Source organism: Lucilia sericata, unplaced genomic scaffold (assembly GCF_015586225.1).
Source record: "Lucilia sericata isolate MDLA Ls3-8-SP2 unplaced genomic scaffold, ASM1558622v1 Contig001240F_arrow, whole genome shotgun sequence".
Taxonomy (NCBI): domain Eukaryota; kingdom Metazoa; phylum Arthropoda; class Insecta; order Diptera; family Calliphoridae; genus Lucilia; species Lucilia sericata.
This window is the reverse complement of record NW_023995197.1, coordinates 46,270-63,492: the sequence shown is the minus strand read 5'-3', so window position 1 is coordinate 63,492 and position 17,223 is coordinate 46,270. Positions and strand designations below refer to the sequence as shown.

The 17,223-nt window shown below is 33.4% G+C and overlaps 1 protein-coding gene across 8 annotated transcripts in view; it reads right to left on the bottom strand.

Moving 5' to 3' along the window:
• The window catches only part of LOC119610585 (probable ascorbate-specific transmembrane electron transporter 2), a 49,139-nt gene that overhangs the window by 18,831 nt on the left and 13,085 nt on the right, over positions 1-17,223 (bottom strand). The window contains exons 1-2 of one of the 8 annotated variants that reach the window (XM_037965874.1): positions 6,327-6,431; positions 2,993-3,160 (exon numbers count right to left, since the gene is read on the bottom strand). In XM_037965874.1, coding sequence (XP_037821802.1) covers positions 2,993-3,042 — 50 coding nt within the window. In that variant the 5' untranslated portion in view covers positions 3,043-3,160; positions 6,327-6,431. Of the gene's footprint in view, positions 1-2,992; positions 3,236-6,260; positions 6,432-13,687; positions 13,880-17,223 lie in introns of those variants that run through there. The other 7 variants (XM_037965871.1, XM_037965870.1, XM_037965872.1 and 4 more) reach the window with 7 other exon arrangements.

Sequence of the window (17,223 nt, the reverse complement as noted above, 5' to 3'; positions counted from 1 at the left end):
GTTAAACCGTAAGAAATTTTTACTGGGTACATTAACAACAAAGTTAAAAAAACTTTCGGAAAACTTTCTTGTTTACTTGTGGATCAATTCTAGTACCATTCCAGTTCAGTTCTAGTTCAGTTCTAGTTCAGTTCTAGTTCAGTTCTAGTTCAGTTCTAGTACAGTTCTAGTTCAGTTCTAGTTCAGTTCTAGTTCAGTTCTAGTTCAGTTCTTAGTTTACAGTTCTAGTTCAGTTCTAGTTCAGTTCTAGTTCAGTCTAGTTCAGTTCTAGTTCAGTTCTAGTTCAGTTCTAGTTCAGTTCTAGTTCAGTTTCTAGTTCAGTTCTAGTTCAATTCTAGGTCAGTTCCAGTTCAGTTCTAGTTCATTCTAGTTCATTCCTAGTTCAGTTTCTAGTTCAGTTCTAGTTCAGTTCTAGTTCAGTTCTAGTCAGTTCTAGTTCAGTTCTAGTTCAGTTCTAGTTCAGTTTCTAGTTCAGTTCTAGTTCAGTTCTAGTTCAGTTCTAGTTCAGTTCTAGTTCAGTTCTAGTTCAGTTCTAGTTCAGTTCTAGTTCAGTTCTAGTTCAGTTCTAGTTCAGTTCTAGTTCAGTTCTAGTTCAGTTCTAGTTCAGTTCTAGTTCAGTTCTAGTTCAGTTTAGTTCAGTTCTAGTTCAGTTCTAGTTCAGTTTCTAGTTCAGTTCTAGTTTCAGTTCTAGTTCAAGTTCTAGCTTCAGTAATTCTAGTTCAGTTCTAGTTCAGTTCTAGTTCAGTTCTAGTTCAGTTCTAGTTCAGTTCTAGTTCAGTTCTAGTTCAGTTCTAGTTCAGTTCTAGTCAGTTCTAGTTCTAGTTCAGTTCTAGTTCAGTTCTAGTTCAGTTCTAGTTCAGTTCTAGTTCAGTTCTAGTTCAGTTCTAGTTCAGTTCTAGTTCAGTTCTAGTTCAGTTCTAGTTCAGTTCTAGTTCAGTTCTAGTTCAGTTCTAGTTCAGTTCTAGTTCAGTTCTAATTCAGTTCTAGTTCAGTTCTAGTCCAGTTCTAGTTCAGTTCTAGTTCAGTTCTAGTTCAGTTCTAGTTCAGTTCTAGTTCAGTTCTAGTTCAGTTCTAGTTCAGTTCTAGTTCAGTTCTAGTTCAGTTCTAGTTCAGTTCTAGTTCAGTTCTAGTTCAGTTCTAGTTCAGTTCTAGTTCAGTTCTAGTTCAGTTTCTAGTTCAGTTCTAGTTCAGTTCTAGTTCAGTTCTAGTTCAGTTCTAGTTCAGTTCTAGTTCAGTTCTAGTTCAGTTCTAGTTCAGTTCTAGTTCAGTTCTAGTTCAGTTCTAGTTCAGTTCTAGTTCAGTTCTAGTTCAGTTCTAGTTCAGTTCTAGTTCAGTTTCAGTTGAGTTCAGTTCAGTTTCTAGTTCAGTTCTAGTTTCATTTCTAGTTCAGTGCTAATTCATTCTAGTTCAGTTCTAGTTTCATTCTAGTTCAGTTCTAGTTCAGTTCTAGTTCAGTCTAGTTCAGTTCTAGTTCAGTTCTAGTTCAGTCTAGCTCCAGTTCTAGGTCAGTTCGATTCAGTTATAGTTCATTTCTAGTTCATTTCTAGTTCAGTTCAGTTCAGTTTCTAGGTCAGTTCTCGTTTCAGTTTCAGTTCAGTTCTAGTTCAGTTCTAGTTCAGTTCTAGTTCAGTTTTCTCGTTCAGTTCTATTCAGTTTACGTTCATTCTAGTTCAGTTCTATTTCCGTTCTAGTTCAGTTCTATTTTAGTGTCAGTTCTGAGTTCAGTTCGAGTTCAGTTCTAGTCAGTTCTAGTTTCATTTCTAGTTCAGTTTCTAGTTCGTTGTCTAGTTTCAGTTTTAGTTCATTCTAGTTCAGTTCTAGTTCAGTTCCTAGTTCAGTTCTAGTTCAGGTTCTAAGTTCAGTTCTAGTTCAGTTCTAGTTTCAGTTCTAGTTCAGTTCTAGTTCAGTTCTAGTTCAGTTCTAGTTCAGTTCTAGTTCAGTTCTAGTTCAGTTCTAGTTCAGTTCTAGTTCAGTTCTAGTTCAGTTCTAGTTCAGTTCTAGTTCAGTTCTAGTTCAGTTCTAGTTCAGTTCTAGTTCAGTTCTAGTTCAGTTCTAGTTCAGTTCTAGTTCAGTTCTAGTTCAGTTCTAGTTCAGTTCTAGTTCAGTTCTAGTTCAGTTCTAGTTCAGTTCTAGTTCAGTTCTAGTTCAGTTCTAGTTCAGTTCTAGTTCTAGTTCAGTTCTAGTTCAGTTCTAGTTCAGTTCTAGTTCAGTTCTAGTTCAGTTCTAGTTCAGTTCTAGTTCAGTTCTAGTTCAGTTTTCAGTTCTAGTTCAGTTCTAGTTCAGTTCTAGTTCAGTTCTAGTTCAGTTCTAGTTCAGTTCTAGTTCAGTTCTAGTTCAGTTCTAGTTCAGTTCTAGTTCAGTTCTAGTTCAGTTCTAGTTCAGTTCTAGTTCAGTTCTAGTTCTAGTTCAGTTCTAGTTCAGTTCTAGTTCAGTTCTAGTTCAGTTCTAGTTCAGTTCTAGTTCAGTTCTAGTTCAGTTCTAGTTCAGTTCTAGTTCAGTTCTAGTTCAGTTCTAGTTCAGTTCTAGTTCAGTTCTAGTTCAGTTCTAGTTCAGTTCTAGTTCAGTTCTAGTACAGTTTTAGTTCAGTTTTAGTTCAGTTCTAGTTCAGTTCTAGTTCAGTTCTAGTTCAGTTCTAGATCAGTTCTAGTTCAGTTCTAGTTCAGTTTAGTTCAGTTCTAGTTCAGTTCTAGTTCAGTTCTAGTTCAGTTCTAGTTCAGTTCTAGTTCAGTTCTAGTTCAGTTCTAGTTCAGTTCTAGTTCAGTTCTAGTTCAGTGCTTTATTTTCTTATTCAAATATAAATTCGTATTAATATGATCTTAACTGTTTATGATTGGCTGTGAAGTGATCGTAAATAACCATTACGTTTTGTAAAATTTAAAAACATTTGTAGAAAATCATATTCAAATTAAATTAAATTTATTTTTTTTTTTTTAGACTTAAAAACACTGATAAGAAAATGTTTGAATAAATAATTGAAAATTTTAAAACTTACGCTGTTGCTGAACCACCACGCGGCATTTTGTTGAGATGACGATCGCGCATTTACACAAAACAAAATAATGTTTTTTTTTTGATAAATTGATTTTTATGTTTTTCTGTTAAATTTCTTTTAAACAATTTTCTTAGATATTTTTGCTCAAATACGTTTTGACAAGATTTTCTAGTATTAAATTAAGAAAAGTTGGCAAAATTAGTGAAAAACACAAACACTGTCTCTCGCTCAATAATAAAAAAACTGAAAATTTTAAAAAGAAAACTGTTGTATAGACGTCATAAAGTTAATGATGTTGACGTTGATGATGATTATGATTATTTAACTAAAATTATATATATTTTGGCATCATTTAAATAAAAAATATTTTCAAACACATAGAATTGAAAAAAAAAAGGAAATTCCACGACTTTTGTTGATTTTCTTTCATAAATAAATGTTAGGCGTTTTTATTTTCTTAATTTCTTTGACGTTTTATTTGTTTTTTTGTTATTTTATTAATTTTAATTTAAACACACTTAACTAATAATTTCCGTTAGTGAAATATTTTTGTGTTAAATACCCGTAGTTAACAAAAATTTGTTTAAATAATTTGTATCTGTAGCATCACGAAAATTAATAAATTTTATTCATGAGAGTGTAAGTGTTTGAGTAAGTTTTAACTAATAAAAAACAATAAATGAAACTACCACAATAACAACAACACAAAATGGAAATTATAACAAATTAACAAAAGAATTATTAGCATGTACTTGTATCTATCAGATACATTTGTTTATTTCTCTATGTATTTTTATATCTATGTTGTGCCTTTGAGAACTTGCATGTTACGAATGGCGAATAATTTCATTTAGTAGTTGTTGCTGATCACCACACTGCTGCTACTGTAGCAATTTCAGTTGTTGTTTCAAAGGAGGTGACAGACAATGTTTTGGGCGTCTGTGTGAGGGATGAAGAATGTGGTGGTGGCTGTTTGTTCGGTTATAGATAGAAAAACTTTAGGCGCGTCAAATAAACAATAACAATTGATAAACGTAAAAAATACTGTGAGACAAAACTAATCAATGATCATGATAATGATGATACCAATGATTACTTTCTGTTTTACCCACATACTCTTCTCACAATTGCTAATTGTTAAACAGTTATTGGTTGGAGGAAGAAGTAGTTTCTAGAAAAAGAATTCAACTAGAACTGAACTAGAACTCAACTAGAACTAGAACTGAACCAGAACTGAACTAGAACTGAACTAGAACTGAACTAGAACTGAACTAGAACTGAACTAGAACTGAACTAGAACTGCACTAGAACTGAACTAGAACTGAACTAGATCTGAACTAGAACTGAACTAGAACTGAACTAGAACTGAACTAGAACTGAACTAGAACTGAACTAGAACTGAACTAGAACTGAACTAGAACTGAACTAGAACTGAACTAGAACTGAACTAGAACTGAACTAGTACTGAACTAGAACTGAACTAGAACTGAACTAGAACTGAACTAGAACTGAACTAGAACTGAACTAGAACTGAACTAGAACTGAACTAGAACTGAACTAGAACTGAACTAGAACTGAACTAGAACTGAACTAGAACTGAACTAGTACTGAACTAGAACTGAACTAGAACTAAACTAGAACTGAACTAGAACTGAACTAGAACTGAACTAGAACTGAACTAGAACTGAACTAGAACTGAACTAGAACTGAACTAGAACTGAACTAGAACTGAACTAGAACTGAACTAGAACTGAACTAGAACTGAACTAGAACTGAACTAGAACTGAACTAGAACTGAACTAGAAACTGAACTAGAACTGAACTAGAACTGAACTAGAACTGAACTAGAACTGAACTAGAACTGAACTAGAACTGAACTAGAACTGAACTAGAACTGAACTAGAACTGAACTAGAACTGAACTAGAATGAACTAGAACTGAACTAGAACTGAACTAGAACTGAACTAGAACTGAACTAGAACTGAACTAGAACTGAACTAGAACTGAACTAGAACTGAACTAGAACTGAACTAGAACTGAACTAGAACTGAACTAGAACTGAACTAGAACTGAACTAGAACTGAACTAGAACTGAACTAGACCTGAACTAGAACTGAACTAGAACTGAACTAGAACTGAACTAGAACTGAACTAGAACTGAACTAGAACTGAACTAGAACTGAACTAGAACTGAACTAGAACTGAACTAGAACTGAACTAGAACTGAACTAGAACTGAACTAGAACTGAACTAGAACTGAACTAGAACTGAACTAGAACTGAACTAGAACTGAAACTAGAACTGAACTAGAACTGAACTAGAACTGAACTAGAACTGAACTTAGAACTGAACTAGAACTGAACTAGAACCTGAACTAGAACTGAACTAGAATTGAACTAGAACTGAACTAGAACTGAACTAGAACTGAACTAGAACGGAACTAGAACTGAACTAGAACTGAACTAGAACTGAACTAGAACTGAACTAGAACAGAACTAGAACTGAACTAGAACTGAACTAGAACTGAACTAGAACTGAACTAGAACTGAACTAGAACTGAACTAGAACTGAACTAGAACTGAACTAGAACTGAACTAGAACTGAACTAGAACTCAACTAGAACTGAACTAGAATTAGAAATGAACTAGAACTAGATATGAACTAGAACTGAACTAGAGTTTTTTGAAATAACTTCTACCCTTAACCAATAATATGATTTTCATTCCCGCATTTATATGTATGTAAAACATTCACAGCCACTGATATCGTTAATGTTAATTTGTTTTTGCAAATAACAAATAAAAAACTAAAAACAATTTCTTTATTTCACAAGAAATTAGAAATTTAAATTTATCAATTGATACAGCTCTCAAATCACAACTTCTTGGGAAATTATTAAAAAAAATTACAATATTAATTAAAATCATTTGCCATTCATTATTCGCACTGTTCAAGTGAAAACTTCCTCCCTGCCACCAACTACTCCAAACCGTTATAAAATTAACTGAGGCATCAGCTTTAAATTTATTTATCTAACTGCTACACATACAGAGTTAAATTTGCAAATAATTACTAAAAACATTAAAAGTATCAGGTGAATTTATTTTATTTATTTTCACAATAATTATTAGAAAAGATGTGTGTATATAATTTAGTAACACAACACTTGAATCCGCAGGTTGTTGTTTTTTTATTTGTGTTTCTTAAAAAATTAAAAAAAACACACACTCTGTCTCAACAAATAAATAATATTTAATTATTTGTTTACGTTTTGTGTTTCCAGTAGATTAGTTTTTCAAATAAATTAAACGAAAGTATAAACGTACGAACGCACCAATAACGTTGTTATTTGAAAATATTTCAAAATTAAATTAAAATTTCTTTTCTCCCGTTTAAGCGATCATTACTGCACGAACTTCACTAGCTAACTGAATCGATACTAATGCCTTGCCATGGATAAAGTACTTGACAAATTAACAGTGATCGTAAGCTACTGCTGGGTCTGATCAATAGTATTTCTTCTCATATTCAGCAGCTAAAAATCGTTTTTAAAATTGTTGTGTTTGTTTATTTGATTGCTTTTCTTGTATTATGTTGAGGTTTTCACTACGTCTTCAGTTGTTTATTTTTCTGTGATCGTGGAAGCTGGAGGAGATGTTACTAAATTTTAACAGTACAAATCTTTACATTTTTCACTTTGCTGTTAAGTTGACAGTTCTCTGTTAACCGTAAGAAAGATAGAGATAGTATGATAAAGTAAAATGGTTGGGTTATGTGGTGCTTAAGGTTTGTGTCTTCACTAAGTAATTGAGTTGTGTACCGTAAAAGAGCATTGAAATAAAAATAAATTATTCACTTGAGAAGAAAAAACTATATGTATGAGAGTGAAGTTAATTAATTAATTAATGCATAGATTAAGTAATTTCTAGGGTGATCGATTATTCGACATTTTCCAAAAACCGGTTTTCGAATAGTTGACATTTAAAAAAAACCGGTTGATATTTTTCAAATTCTGAAAAAACCGGTTAACCGGTTTTTCATTATAAATAAAAAAAAATATTTTAATTTGAAAAACTTAATGTTTATGTTTAAATTTGATTAATAAAACATGGCCCGAAATGATTTTTAACAGTTTAAAAGATTATAACTAGATAGATCTAGTCGTCTGATTTACATTATTTCTTTAATATAAAAAATTAGGAAAAAAGTGGGACACTTCTGTTAAATAATCCTAGCTTATTTTAAAAGTCCTGTTTACGAAATTTGCATAGGCATTCCATCACTTCCATAAAATTTCAGCCGTAAATTAATTATTGTAATCGGAATATAATCTTAAGATTGATATCAAACAGTTATCAATTTTACAAATACATTTTTTTAATTAATTAGGAAAATCAAAAAAGTTTAACCAAAGGAGCTGTAGAAAAATATGTATACGCTAGTTCCTCGACTCGAATATTTTTAAAATTTAGACGGGCTGTATTATTATTTACTTAAAAATTTAATTAAAATAATCTTTGAACACAAAGCCAATAAAAGTATTCGAAACCGGTTTTTAAAAAGTGAAAAAACCGGGTTATTCGATATTCGAAAAATCAACATTAAGAAAAAACCGACACTGGTAAAGCAGAAAAAACCGGTTTTAAAACCGGTTGAAAAATCGAGTCGATCACCCTAGTAATTTCTGAACTATAACTGAACTAGAACTGAATGGGAACTGAACTAGAACTGAACTAGAACTGAACTATAACTGAGAACTAGAACTGAACTAGAACTGAACTAGAACTGAACTAGAACTGAACTAGAACTGAACTAGAACTGAACTAGAACTGAACTAGAACGGAACTAGAACTGAACTACTGAACTAGAACTGAACTAGAACTGAAGAACTGAACTAGAACTGAACTAGAACTGAACATAAACTGATACCTGAACTGAACTGAACTGACCTAGAACTGAACTAGAACTGAACTAGATACTGAACTAGAACTGAACTAGAACTGAACTAGAACTGAACTAGAACTGAACTCGAACTGAACTAGAATTGAACTAGACTGAAACTAGAACTGAACTAGAACTGAACTAGAACTGAACTAGAACTGAACTAGAACTTGAACTAGAACACTGAACTAGAACTGAACTAGAACGAACTAGAACGACTAGAACTGAACTAGAACTGAACTAGAACTGAACTAGAACTGAACTAGAACTGAACTAGAACTGCAACTCGAACTGAACTAGAAACTGAACTCGAACTGAACTAGAACTGAACTAGAACTGAACTAGAACTAACTAGAACTGAACTAGAACTGAACTAGAACTGAACTAGAACTGAACTAGAACTGAACTAGAACTGAACTAGAACTGAACTAGAACTGAACTGAAGAAATGAACTAGAACTGAACTAGAACTGAACTAGAACTGAACTAGCACTGAACTAGAACTGAACTAGAACTGAACTAGAACTGAACTAGAACTGAACTAGAACTGAACTAGAACTGAAAACTAGAACTGAACTAGAACTGAACTAGAACTGAACTAGAACTGAACTAGAACTGAACTAGAAACTGAACTAGAACTGAACTAGAACTGAACTAGAACTGAACTAGAACTGAACTAGAACTGAACTAGAACTGAACTAGAACTGAACTAGAACTGAACTAGAACTGAACTAGAACTGAACTAGAACTGAACTAGAACTGAACTAGAACTGAACTAGAACTGAACTAGAACTGAACTAGAACTGAACTAGAACTGAACTAGAACTGAACTAGAACTGAACTAGAACTGAACTAGAACTGAACTAGAACTGAACTAGAACTGAACTAGAACTGAACTAGAACTGAACTAGAACTGAACTAGAACTGAACTAGAACTGAACTAGAACTGAACTAGAACTGAACTAGAACTGAACTAGAACTGAACTAGAACTGAACTAGAACTGAACTAGAACTGAACTAGAACTGAACTAGAACTGAACTAGAACTGAACTAGAACTGAACTAGAACTGAACTAGAACTGAACTAGAACTGAACTAGAACTGAACTAGAACTGAACTAGAACTGAACTAGAACTGAACTAGAACTGAACTAGAACTGAACTAGAACTGAACTAGAACTGAACTAGAACTGAACTAGAACTGAACTAGAACTGAACCTAGAACTGAACTAGAACTGAACTAGAACTGAACTAGAACTGAACTAGAACTGAACTAGAACTGAACTAGAACTGAACTAGAACTGAACTAGAACTGAACTAGAACTGAACTAGAACTGAACTAGAACTGAACTAGAACTGAACTAGAACTGAACTAGAACTGAACTAGAACTGAACTAGAACTGAACTAGAACTGAACTAGAACTGAACTAGAACTGAACTAGAACTGACTAGAACTGAACTAAGAACTGAACTAGAACTGAACTAGAACTGAACTAATGATTTTATTAAATAGTTTAATATATTCTTAAATCGAAAAAAACTTTCAAATTCAATCACTACATATTTTCAAATTAATTTTCTAGTACACCACATGTGTGAAAGTTTGAATTTCCCGCCATAAATTGTGCTAATCAGATTTTCTTAAACCTTTCACCTTTTATACAGCTCATCAAGCGGTAATACACACACATACACATGCAACCGCAAATATTGAAATATCATTTCCGGTTTGAATCCGTTTTATAGCATGTTTCTTGTGTAAGTTTGTCAACATAAATATGGTGCGGGAGGGAGAGGTAGGTAGAGCGTAAGTGAACGAGTGTGTGTAAAGGTATAAATTGTAATATTTTCTTGTGATTATTTAAACATGATGTGTATTTAAGTTACTTATTTTTATAACAACATTGTATTCAATACGTTATTTTTTCTTCTTGCAAACACTTCCCTTAATGGTTTCCTCCACAAGTTACCGACCGGATTCAACAGTTTATCGCGTGCCAAAGTAATGAGTCGGCCTTAATACCAACAGGAGGTTGGGAAATTTGTTTTCATTTTCTGTTGCTCGTCCTTTTGTTTGATTTTAAGAATCAAAGACATGAAGAAGGCAAATCAAGCAGGTGTGTGTGTAACCCATTAAATAAACACAAAGAATTATTTGAAATCAATTTTTATTATATTTAAGGTTTTCTTCGTTGAGGAGTTTTTAAGTTAGTGGTCATAGGAAGAGGACACCAAGTTTGGTGTAATTTTCTACTTGTTTATACACTTTATAGTTTTTCGTTTTATACTGAAGGGAAAGGAAATTACATGTATAGAAGCGAATTGTATGAGTTGTATGGTTTGTGACCTAATCAATATGTAGTTCAAACCAATATAAAAGTTATTAAAACTACTAATTGAACAGGGACAGTGTGTAGTTTGTTTAATTTTTAGTTATTGGTCTTGTTGTGTGTCTGCATGTTAAATTTGTTAAGTTAATTAAAATAATTTAATTTTCTTTTTGATCTAAAGGGTTTGCTTTTTACACTGAGTAAAGCAATCATGTTTGAATTAATTAAAATCCTTTTAAAATTTATAATTAAACATTTATAATAGACTATAGACCTTACAATAGACTATAGACTAGACTAGGCTATAGAATAGACTATAGACTAGAATATACACTAGAATATAGACTATGGACTCGACTATAAACTAGACTATAGACTAGACTAGACTATAGACTAGACAATACAGTAGACTATAGACTAGACTATGGACTCGACTATAAACTAGACTATAGACTAGACTATAGACTAGACTATAGACTAAACTATAGACTAGACTATAGACTAAACTATAGACTAAACTATAGACTAGACTATAGACTAGACTAGAGACTAGACTATAGACTAGACTATAGACTATAGATTAGACTATAGACTAGACTAGAGACTAGACTATAGACTAGACTATAGACTAGACTATAGACTAGACTATAGACCAGACTATAGACTAGACTATAGACTAGACTATAGACTAGACTATAGACTAGAAAATAGACTAGACTATAGACTAGACTATAGACTAGACTATAGACTAGACTATAGACTAGACTATAGACTAGACTATAGACTAGACTATAGACTAGACTATAGACTAGACTATAGACTAGACTATAGACTAGACTATAGACTAGACTATAGACTAGACTATAGACTAGACTATAGACTAGACTATAGACTAGACTATAGACTAGACTATAGACTAGACTATAGACTAGACTATAAACTAGACTATAGACTAGACCATGGACTAGACTATGGGCTAGACTATAGACTAGACTATAGACTAGACTATGGACTAGACTATGGGCTAGACTATAGACTAGACTATAAACTAGACTATAGACTAGACTATGGACTAGACTATGGGCTAGACTGTAGACTAGACTATAGACTAGACTTTAGACTAGACTATAGACTAGACTATAGACTAGACTATAGACTAGACTATAGACTAGACTATAGACTAGACTATAGACTAGACTATAGATTAGACTATAGACTAGACTATAGATTAGACTATAGACTAGACTATAGACTAGACTATAGACTGACTATAGACTAGACTATAGACTAGACTATAGACTAGACTATAGACTAGACTATAGACTAGACTATAGACTAGACTATAGACTAGACTATAGACTAGACTATAGACTAGACTATAGACTAGACTATAGACTAGACTATAGACTAGACTATAGACTAGACTATAGGCTAGACTATAGACTAGACTATAGACTAGACTATAGACTAGACTATTGACTAGACTATAGGCTAGACTATAGACTAGACTATTGACTAGACTATAGGCTAGACTATAGACTAGACTATAGACTAGACTATAGACTAGACTATAGACTAGACTAGACTAGACTAGACTAGACTAGACTAGACTATAGACTAGACTATAGACTAGACTATAGACTAGACTATAGACTAGACTATAGACTAGACTATAGACTAGACTATAGACTAGACTATAGACTAGACTATAGACTAGACTATAGACTAGACTATAGACTAGACTATAGACTAGACTATAGACTAGACTATAGACTAGACTATAGACTAGACTATAGACTAGACTATAGACTAGACTATAGACTAGACTATAGACTAGACTATAGACTAGACTATAGACTAGACTATAGACTAGACTATAGACTAGACTATAGACTAGACTATAGACTAGACTATAGACTAGACTATAGACTAGACTATAGACTAGACTAGAGACTAGACTAGAGACTAGACTAGAGACTAGACTAGAGACTAGACTAGAGACTAGACTAGAGACTAGACTAGAGACTAGACTAGAGACTAGACTAGAGACTAGACTAGAGACTAGACTAGAGACTAGACTAGAGACTAGACTAGAGACTAGACTATAGACTAGACTACAGACTAGACTAGAGACTAGACTAGAGACTAGACTAGACTAGACTAGAGACTAGACTAGAGACTAGACTAGAGACTAGACTAGAGACTAGACTAGAGACTAGACTAGAGACTAGACTAGAGACTAGACTAGAGACTAGACTAGAGACTAGACTAGAGACTAGACTAGAGACTAGACTAGAGACTAGACTAGAGACTAGACTAGAGACTAGACTAGAGACGACTAGAGACTAGACTAGAGACTAGACTAGAGACTAGACTAGAGACTAGACTAGAGACTAGACTAGAGACTAGACTAGAGACTAGGCTAGAGACTAGACTAGAGACTATACTAGAGACTAGACTAGACTATAGACTAGAATAGAGACTAGACTATAGACTAGACTGGAGACTAGACTAGACTAGAGACTAGACTATAGACTAGACTAGAGACTAGACTAGAGGCTAGACTAGAGACTATACTAGAGACTAGACTAGAGACTAGACTATAGACTAGAATAGAGACTAGACTAGATACTAGACTAGAGACTAGACTGGAGACTAGGCTAGAGACTAGACTAGACTAGAGACTAGGCTAGAGACTAGACTAGAGACTAGACTAGACTATAGACTAGAATAGAGACTAGACTATAGACTAGACTATTATACAGACTAGTTTATAACTATTCTCGGGAGTTTAAATTTAAAAATCTCTCGAATTATTACCTCAAATCGTGGTAAGTTGGCATCAACCTTAAGTAGCACTTCAGTCACTGTTCTGCACTTGTTTGTTATTGTTATTTGTTACTTTTTTATTAAAAATTTACTTAAGCAATTTAAACAGTTTCTGTTTTATTTTCTTAAATCATCTTATAAATTAATATTTAAATGAACTTGTATATCGTCTCCACTTAGTGGAATGAGCAAAAAAGAAAACAAACACACAATCATTTTGATAAGATGTTTTTACTGCAATTTAGGTGCAAATTTTTATCAACATCAACATTTTAATAAAACAAAACCTAAAGCAAATAAATCGTATAAATTCGTATCTTTTAAACCGCAGACTCAAAAAACAACACTAAGTAGATGCCACAACTACCGCAGGTTTTTTTCACTCGTTTTTTTTTTTAAAGCGATTTAACAATTTATTTTTATAATATTAAAAAAATAATGATGATTTGACGCAAAAAAAAAGTGGACGGAAAAAATCTAAAAAGTACATTTGGGTTAAACGACTACAGGGAATCAAATCAAAAAGGAAATTGAATAAATGTTTAAACGCAAAAAAAATGATTATGTAGACTAACTGCAAATGCATTTCTGTACTTACTTTTCATCGGGAGGTGGTGGCATATCATTGGCCGAGGGTGTACCCGGTGGTGTCTTCTCATTTTCCATCATGGCCAAGGGAGCATCGGGCAAAGGACTCACTGAATTCGTATCCATTTTAAAGCAGTAAATTTTGTTTAGAAATTTAATTTAAACTTTTACTTTAAAGGCCAAAAGTGGTAGACAAAATTAGCTGGAAAAAAAGAGGAAGAGAAAGGAAATTTTAAAAAAAATATTATGAATAAAGATTGTTGAACTATTTTTCTGGCAGAGAAATTAAAACTCTTTACGAGCCATTTGAGTGAGCAACTACACAAAAAAAGGATAAAAAATCTCTTTTTATGCAACAACAATTTTAGCTTTGAAAGCATTTTATTTTTAAAACATTTTTTTCTAATATTATTTTCTAACAGCAAAGTAGCAGGAATAGTGAACAAAAAAATTTTGTTTGGAGTAGAGTTTTAATGTCGGGAAATTTTTAAATTACAGGGGATTTTATTGAAATTTCTTTTTATAACAAAATTTTAGTTAAATCTTTACAGACAATGTTTGTACATACAAATATAGTCGGGACTGTATTATGAACTGTAGTAGGAACTGTAATCTGGACTGTACTCGGTACTACATTCTGGACTATAGTTTGGACTATAATCTGGTCTATAGTCTGGACTATTGTCTGGACTATAGTCTGGACTCTAGTTGGGAATGTAATCTGGAATGTAGTCAGGACTGAAGTCGGGACGGTAGTCAGGACAATTGTCTGGACCGTAATAGGTACTATATTCTGGACTATAGTCTGCACTATAACCTGGTCTATAGTCTGGACAATAGCCTTGTCCATAGTCTGGAGTATTGCCTGGTCCATAGTATGGACTACAGTCTGATCTATAGTCTGGACTATAGTTTGGAATACAAACTGGACTATAGTCTTGTTTATAGTATGGACTGTAGTCTGGTTTAAAGTCTGGACAATAGTCTAGACTATAGTCTGGTCTATAGTCTGGACTATAGTCTGGTCTATAGTCTGGACTATAGTCTGGTCTATAGTCTAGACTATAGTCTGGTCTATAGTATGGACAATAGTCCAGTCTATAGTCTGGACTATAGTCCGGTCTATAGTCTGGTCTATAGTTTGGACTATAGTCTGGTCTATAGTCTGGACTATAGTATGGTCTATAGTCTGCACTATATTCTGGTCTATAGTCTGGACTATAGTCTGGACTATAGTCTGGACTATAGTCTGGACTATAGTCTGGTCTATCGTTTGGACTATAGTCTGGTCTATAGTTTGGATTATAGTCTGGTCTATAGTCTAGATTATAGTCTCGACTATAGTATGGTCTATAGTCTGGACTATAGTCTGGTCTATAATCTAGACTATAGTCAGGTCTATAGTCTGGACTATTGTCCGGTCTATAGTCTGGACTATAGTCTGGTCCATAGTCTGCACTATAGTCTGGACTATAGTCTGGTCTATAGTTTGGTTAATAGTCTGGTCTATGGTATAAACAATAGTCCGGACTATAGTCTGGTCTATAGTCTGAACTATAGTTGGTCTATAGTTTGGTCTATAGTCTGGACTATAGTATGGTCTATAGTCTAGACTATAATCTGGTCTATAGTCTGGACTAACGACTTTTCTATAGTCTGGGCTATTGTCTAGTCTTTTCTATAGCCTAGTCTTTATTCTAGACTTTAGTCTACTCTATAGTCTGGACTATAGTCTAGACTTGAGTTTGGACTACAGTCTATAGTCTGGACTATATTCTAGTCTATAGTCTGGACTATAGTCTGGTCAATAGTCTGCACTATAGTCTGGACTATAGTTTGGACTATAGTCTGTTCTATAGTTTGGATTATAGTCTGGTCTATAGTCTAGATTATAGTCTCGACTATAGTATGGTCTATAGTCTGGACTATAGTCTGGTCTATAATCTAGACTGTAGTCTGGTCTATAGTCTGGACTACAGTCCGGTCTATAGTCTGGACTATAGTCTGGTCAATAGTCTGCACTATAGTCTGGACTATAGTCTGGTCTATAGTTTGGTTAATAGTCTGGTCTATAGTATAAACTATAGTCCGGACTATAGTCTGAACTATAGTTGGTCTATAGTTTGGTCTATAATCTGGACTATAATATGGTCTATAGTCTGGACTATAATCTGGTCTATAGTCTGGACTATAATCTGGTCTATAGTATATACTATAGTTTGGTCTATATTCTTGACTATAGTCTGGACTAACGACTTTTCAATAGTCTGGGCTATTGTCTAGTCTTTTCTATAGCCTAGTCTCTATTCTAGACTTTAGTCTACTCTATAGTCTGGACTATAGTCTAGACTTAAGTTTGGACTACAGTCTATAGTCTGGACTATATTCTAGTCTATAGTCTGGACTATAGTCCGGTCTATAGTCTGGACTATAGTCCGGTCTATAGTCTGGACTATAGTCTGGACTATAGTCTGGTCAATAGTCTGCACTATAGTCTGGACTATAGTCTGGTCTATAGTTTGGTTAATAGTCTGGTCTATAGTATAAACTATAGTCCGGACTATAGTCTGGTTTATAGTCTGAACTATAGTTGGTCTATAGTTTGGTCTATAGTCTGGACTATAGTATGGTCTACAGTCTGGACTATAATCTGGTCTATAGTCTGGACTATAATCTGGTCTATAGTATATACTATAGTCTGGTCTATATTCTTGACTATAGTCTGGACTAACGACTTTTCAATAGTCTGGGCTATTGTCTAGTCTTTTCTATAGCCTAGTCTTTATTCTAGACTTTAGTCTACTCTATAGTCTGGACTATAGTCTAGACTTAAGTTTGGACTACAGTCTATAGTCTGGACTATATTCTAGTCTATAGTCTGGACTATAGCCTAGTCTAGACTATTGTCTAGTCTATAGTCTGGACTAAAGTTTAGTCTATGGTCTGGACTGTAGTATCGTCTATAGTCTGGACTATAGTCTCTTCTATAGTCTGGACAATAGCCTAGTCTATAGTGTGGACAATAGTCTAGTCAATAGTCTGGAGTATAGAAGATTTTTTTCTTTTCCGGAAACTGAGAAAGAAGTTCGGAAATTGAAACCCTTATTTGGAGGAAAAAAAACTGTATTATGCTGTAATTTTTTATTCATAAAAACTTTGTTTATGAATTACACACAAATTTAATGCACATACACTCCTAGAACTAAATACAGGGTACAACCTGAACATGGCGAATAAAACGCATAAACGTTAAATTTTCTGTAAAAATTTGGAGTTAAAGTTGTTAGACAATCTTTTGTTTCAAATTCTATAACAATATTCTTAGACACTTGTTCATCATAACTTCTCTCCTTGCAGCCTCTTAAAAACCAAGCATTTTCTGTCTTTGTTTTATTTATGTACTTATTGTTACAAATTTTGCCGCTAATAACAAAAACATCGTCATTATCATAAACATCGACATCATCAGCCTTAATATATAAATTGTAAATTTGCAACATTGTAAAACATGTTCTATTTATTTAGTTGTAAGTATTTTCCAGATAA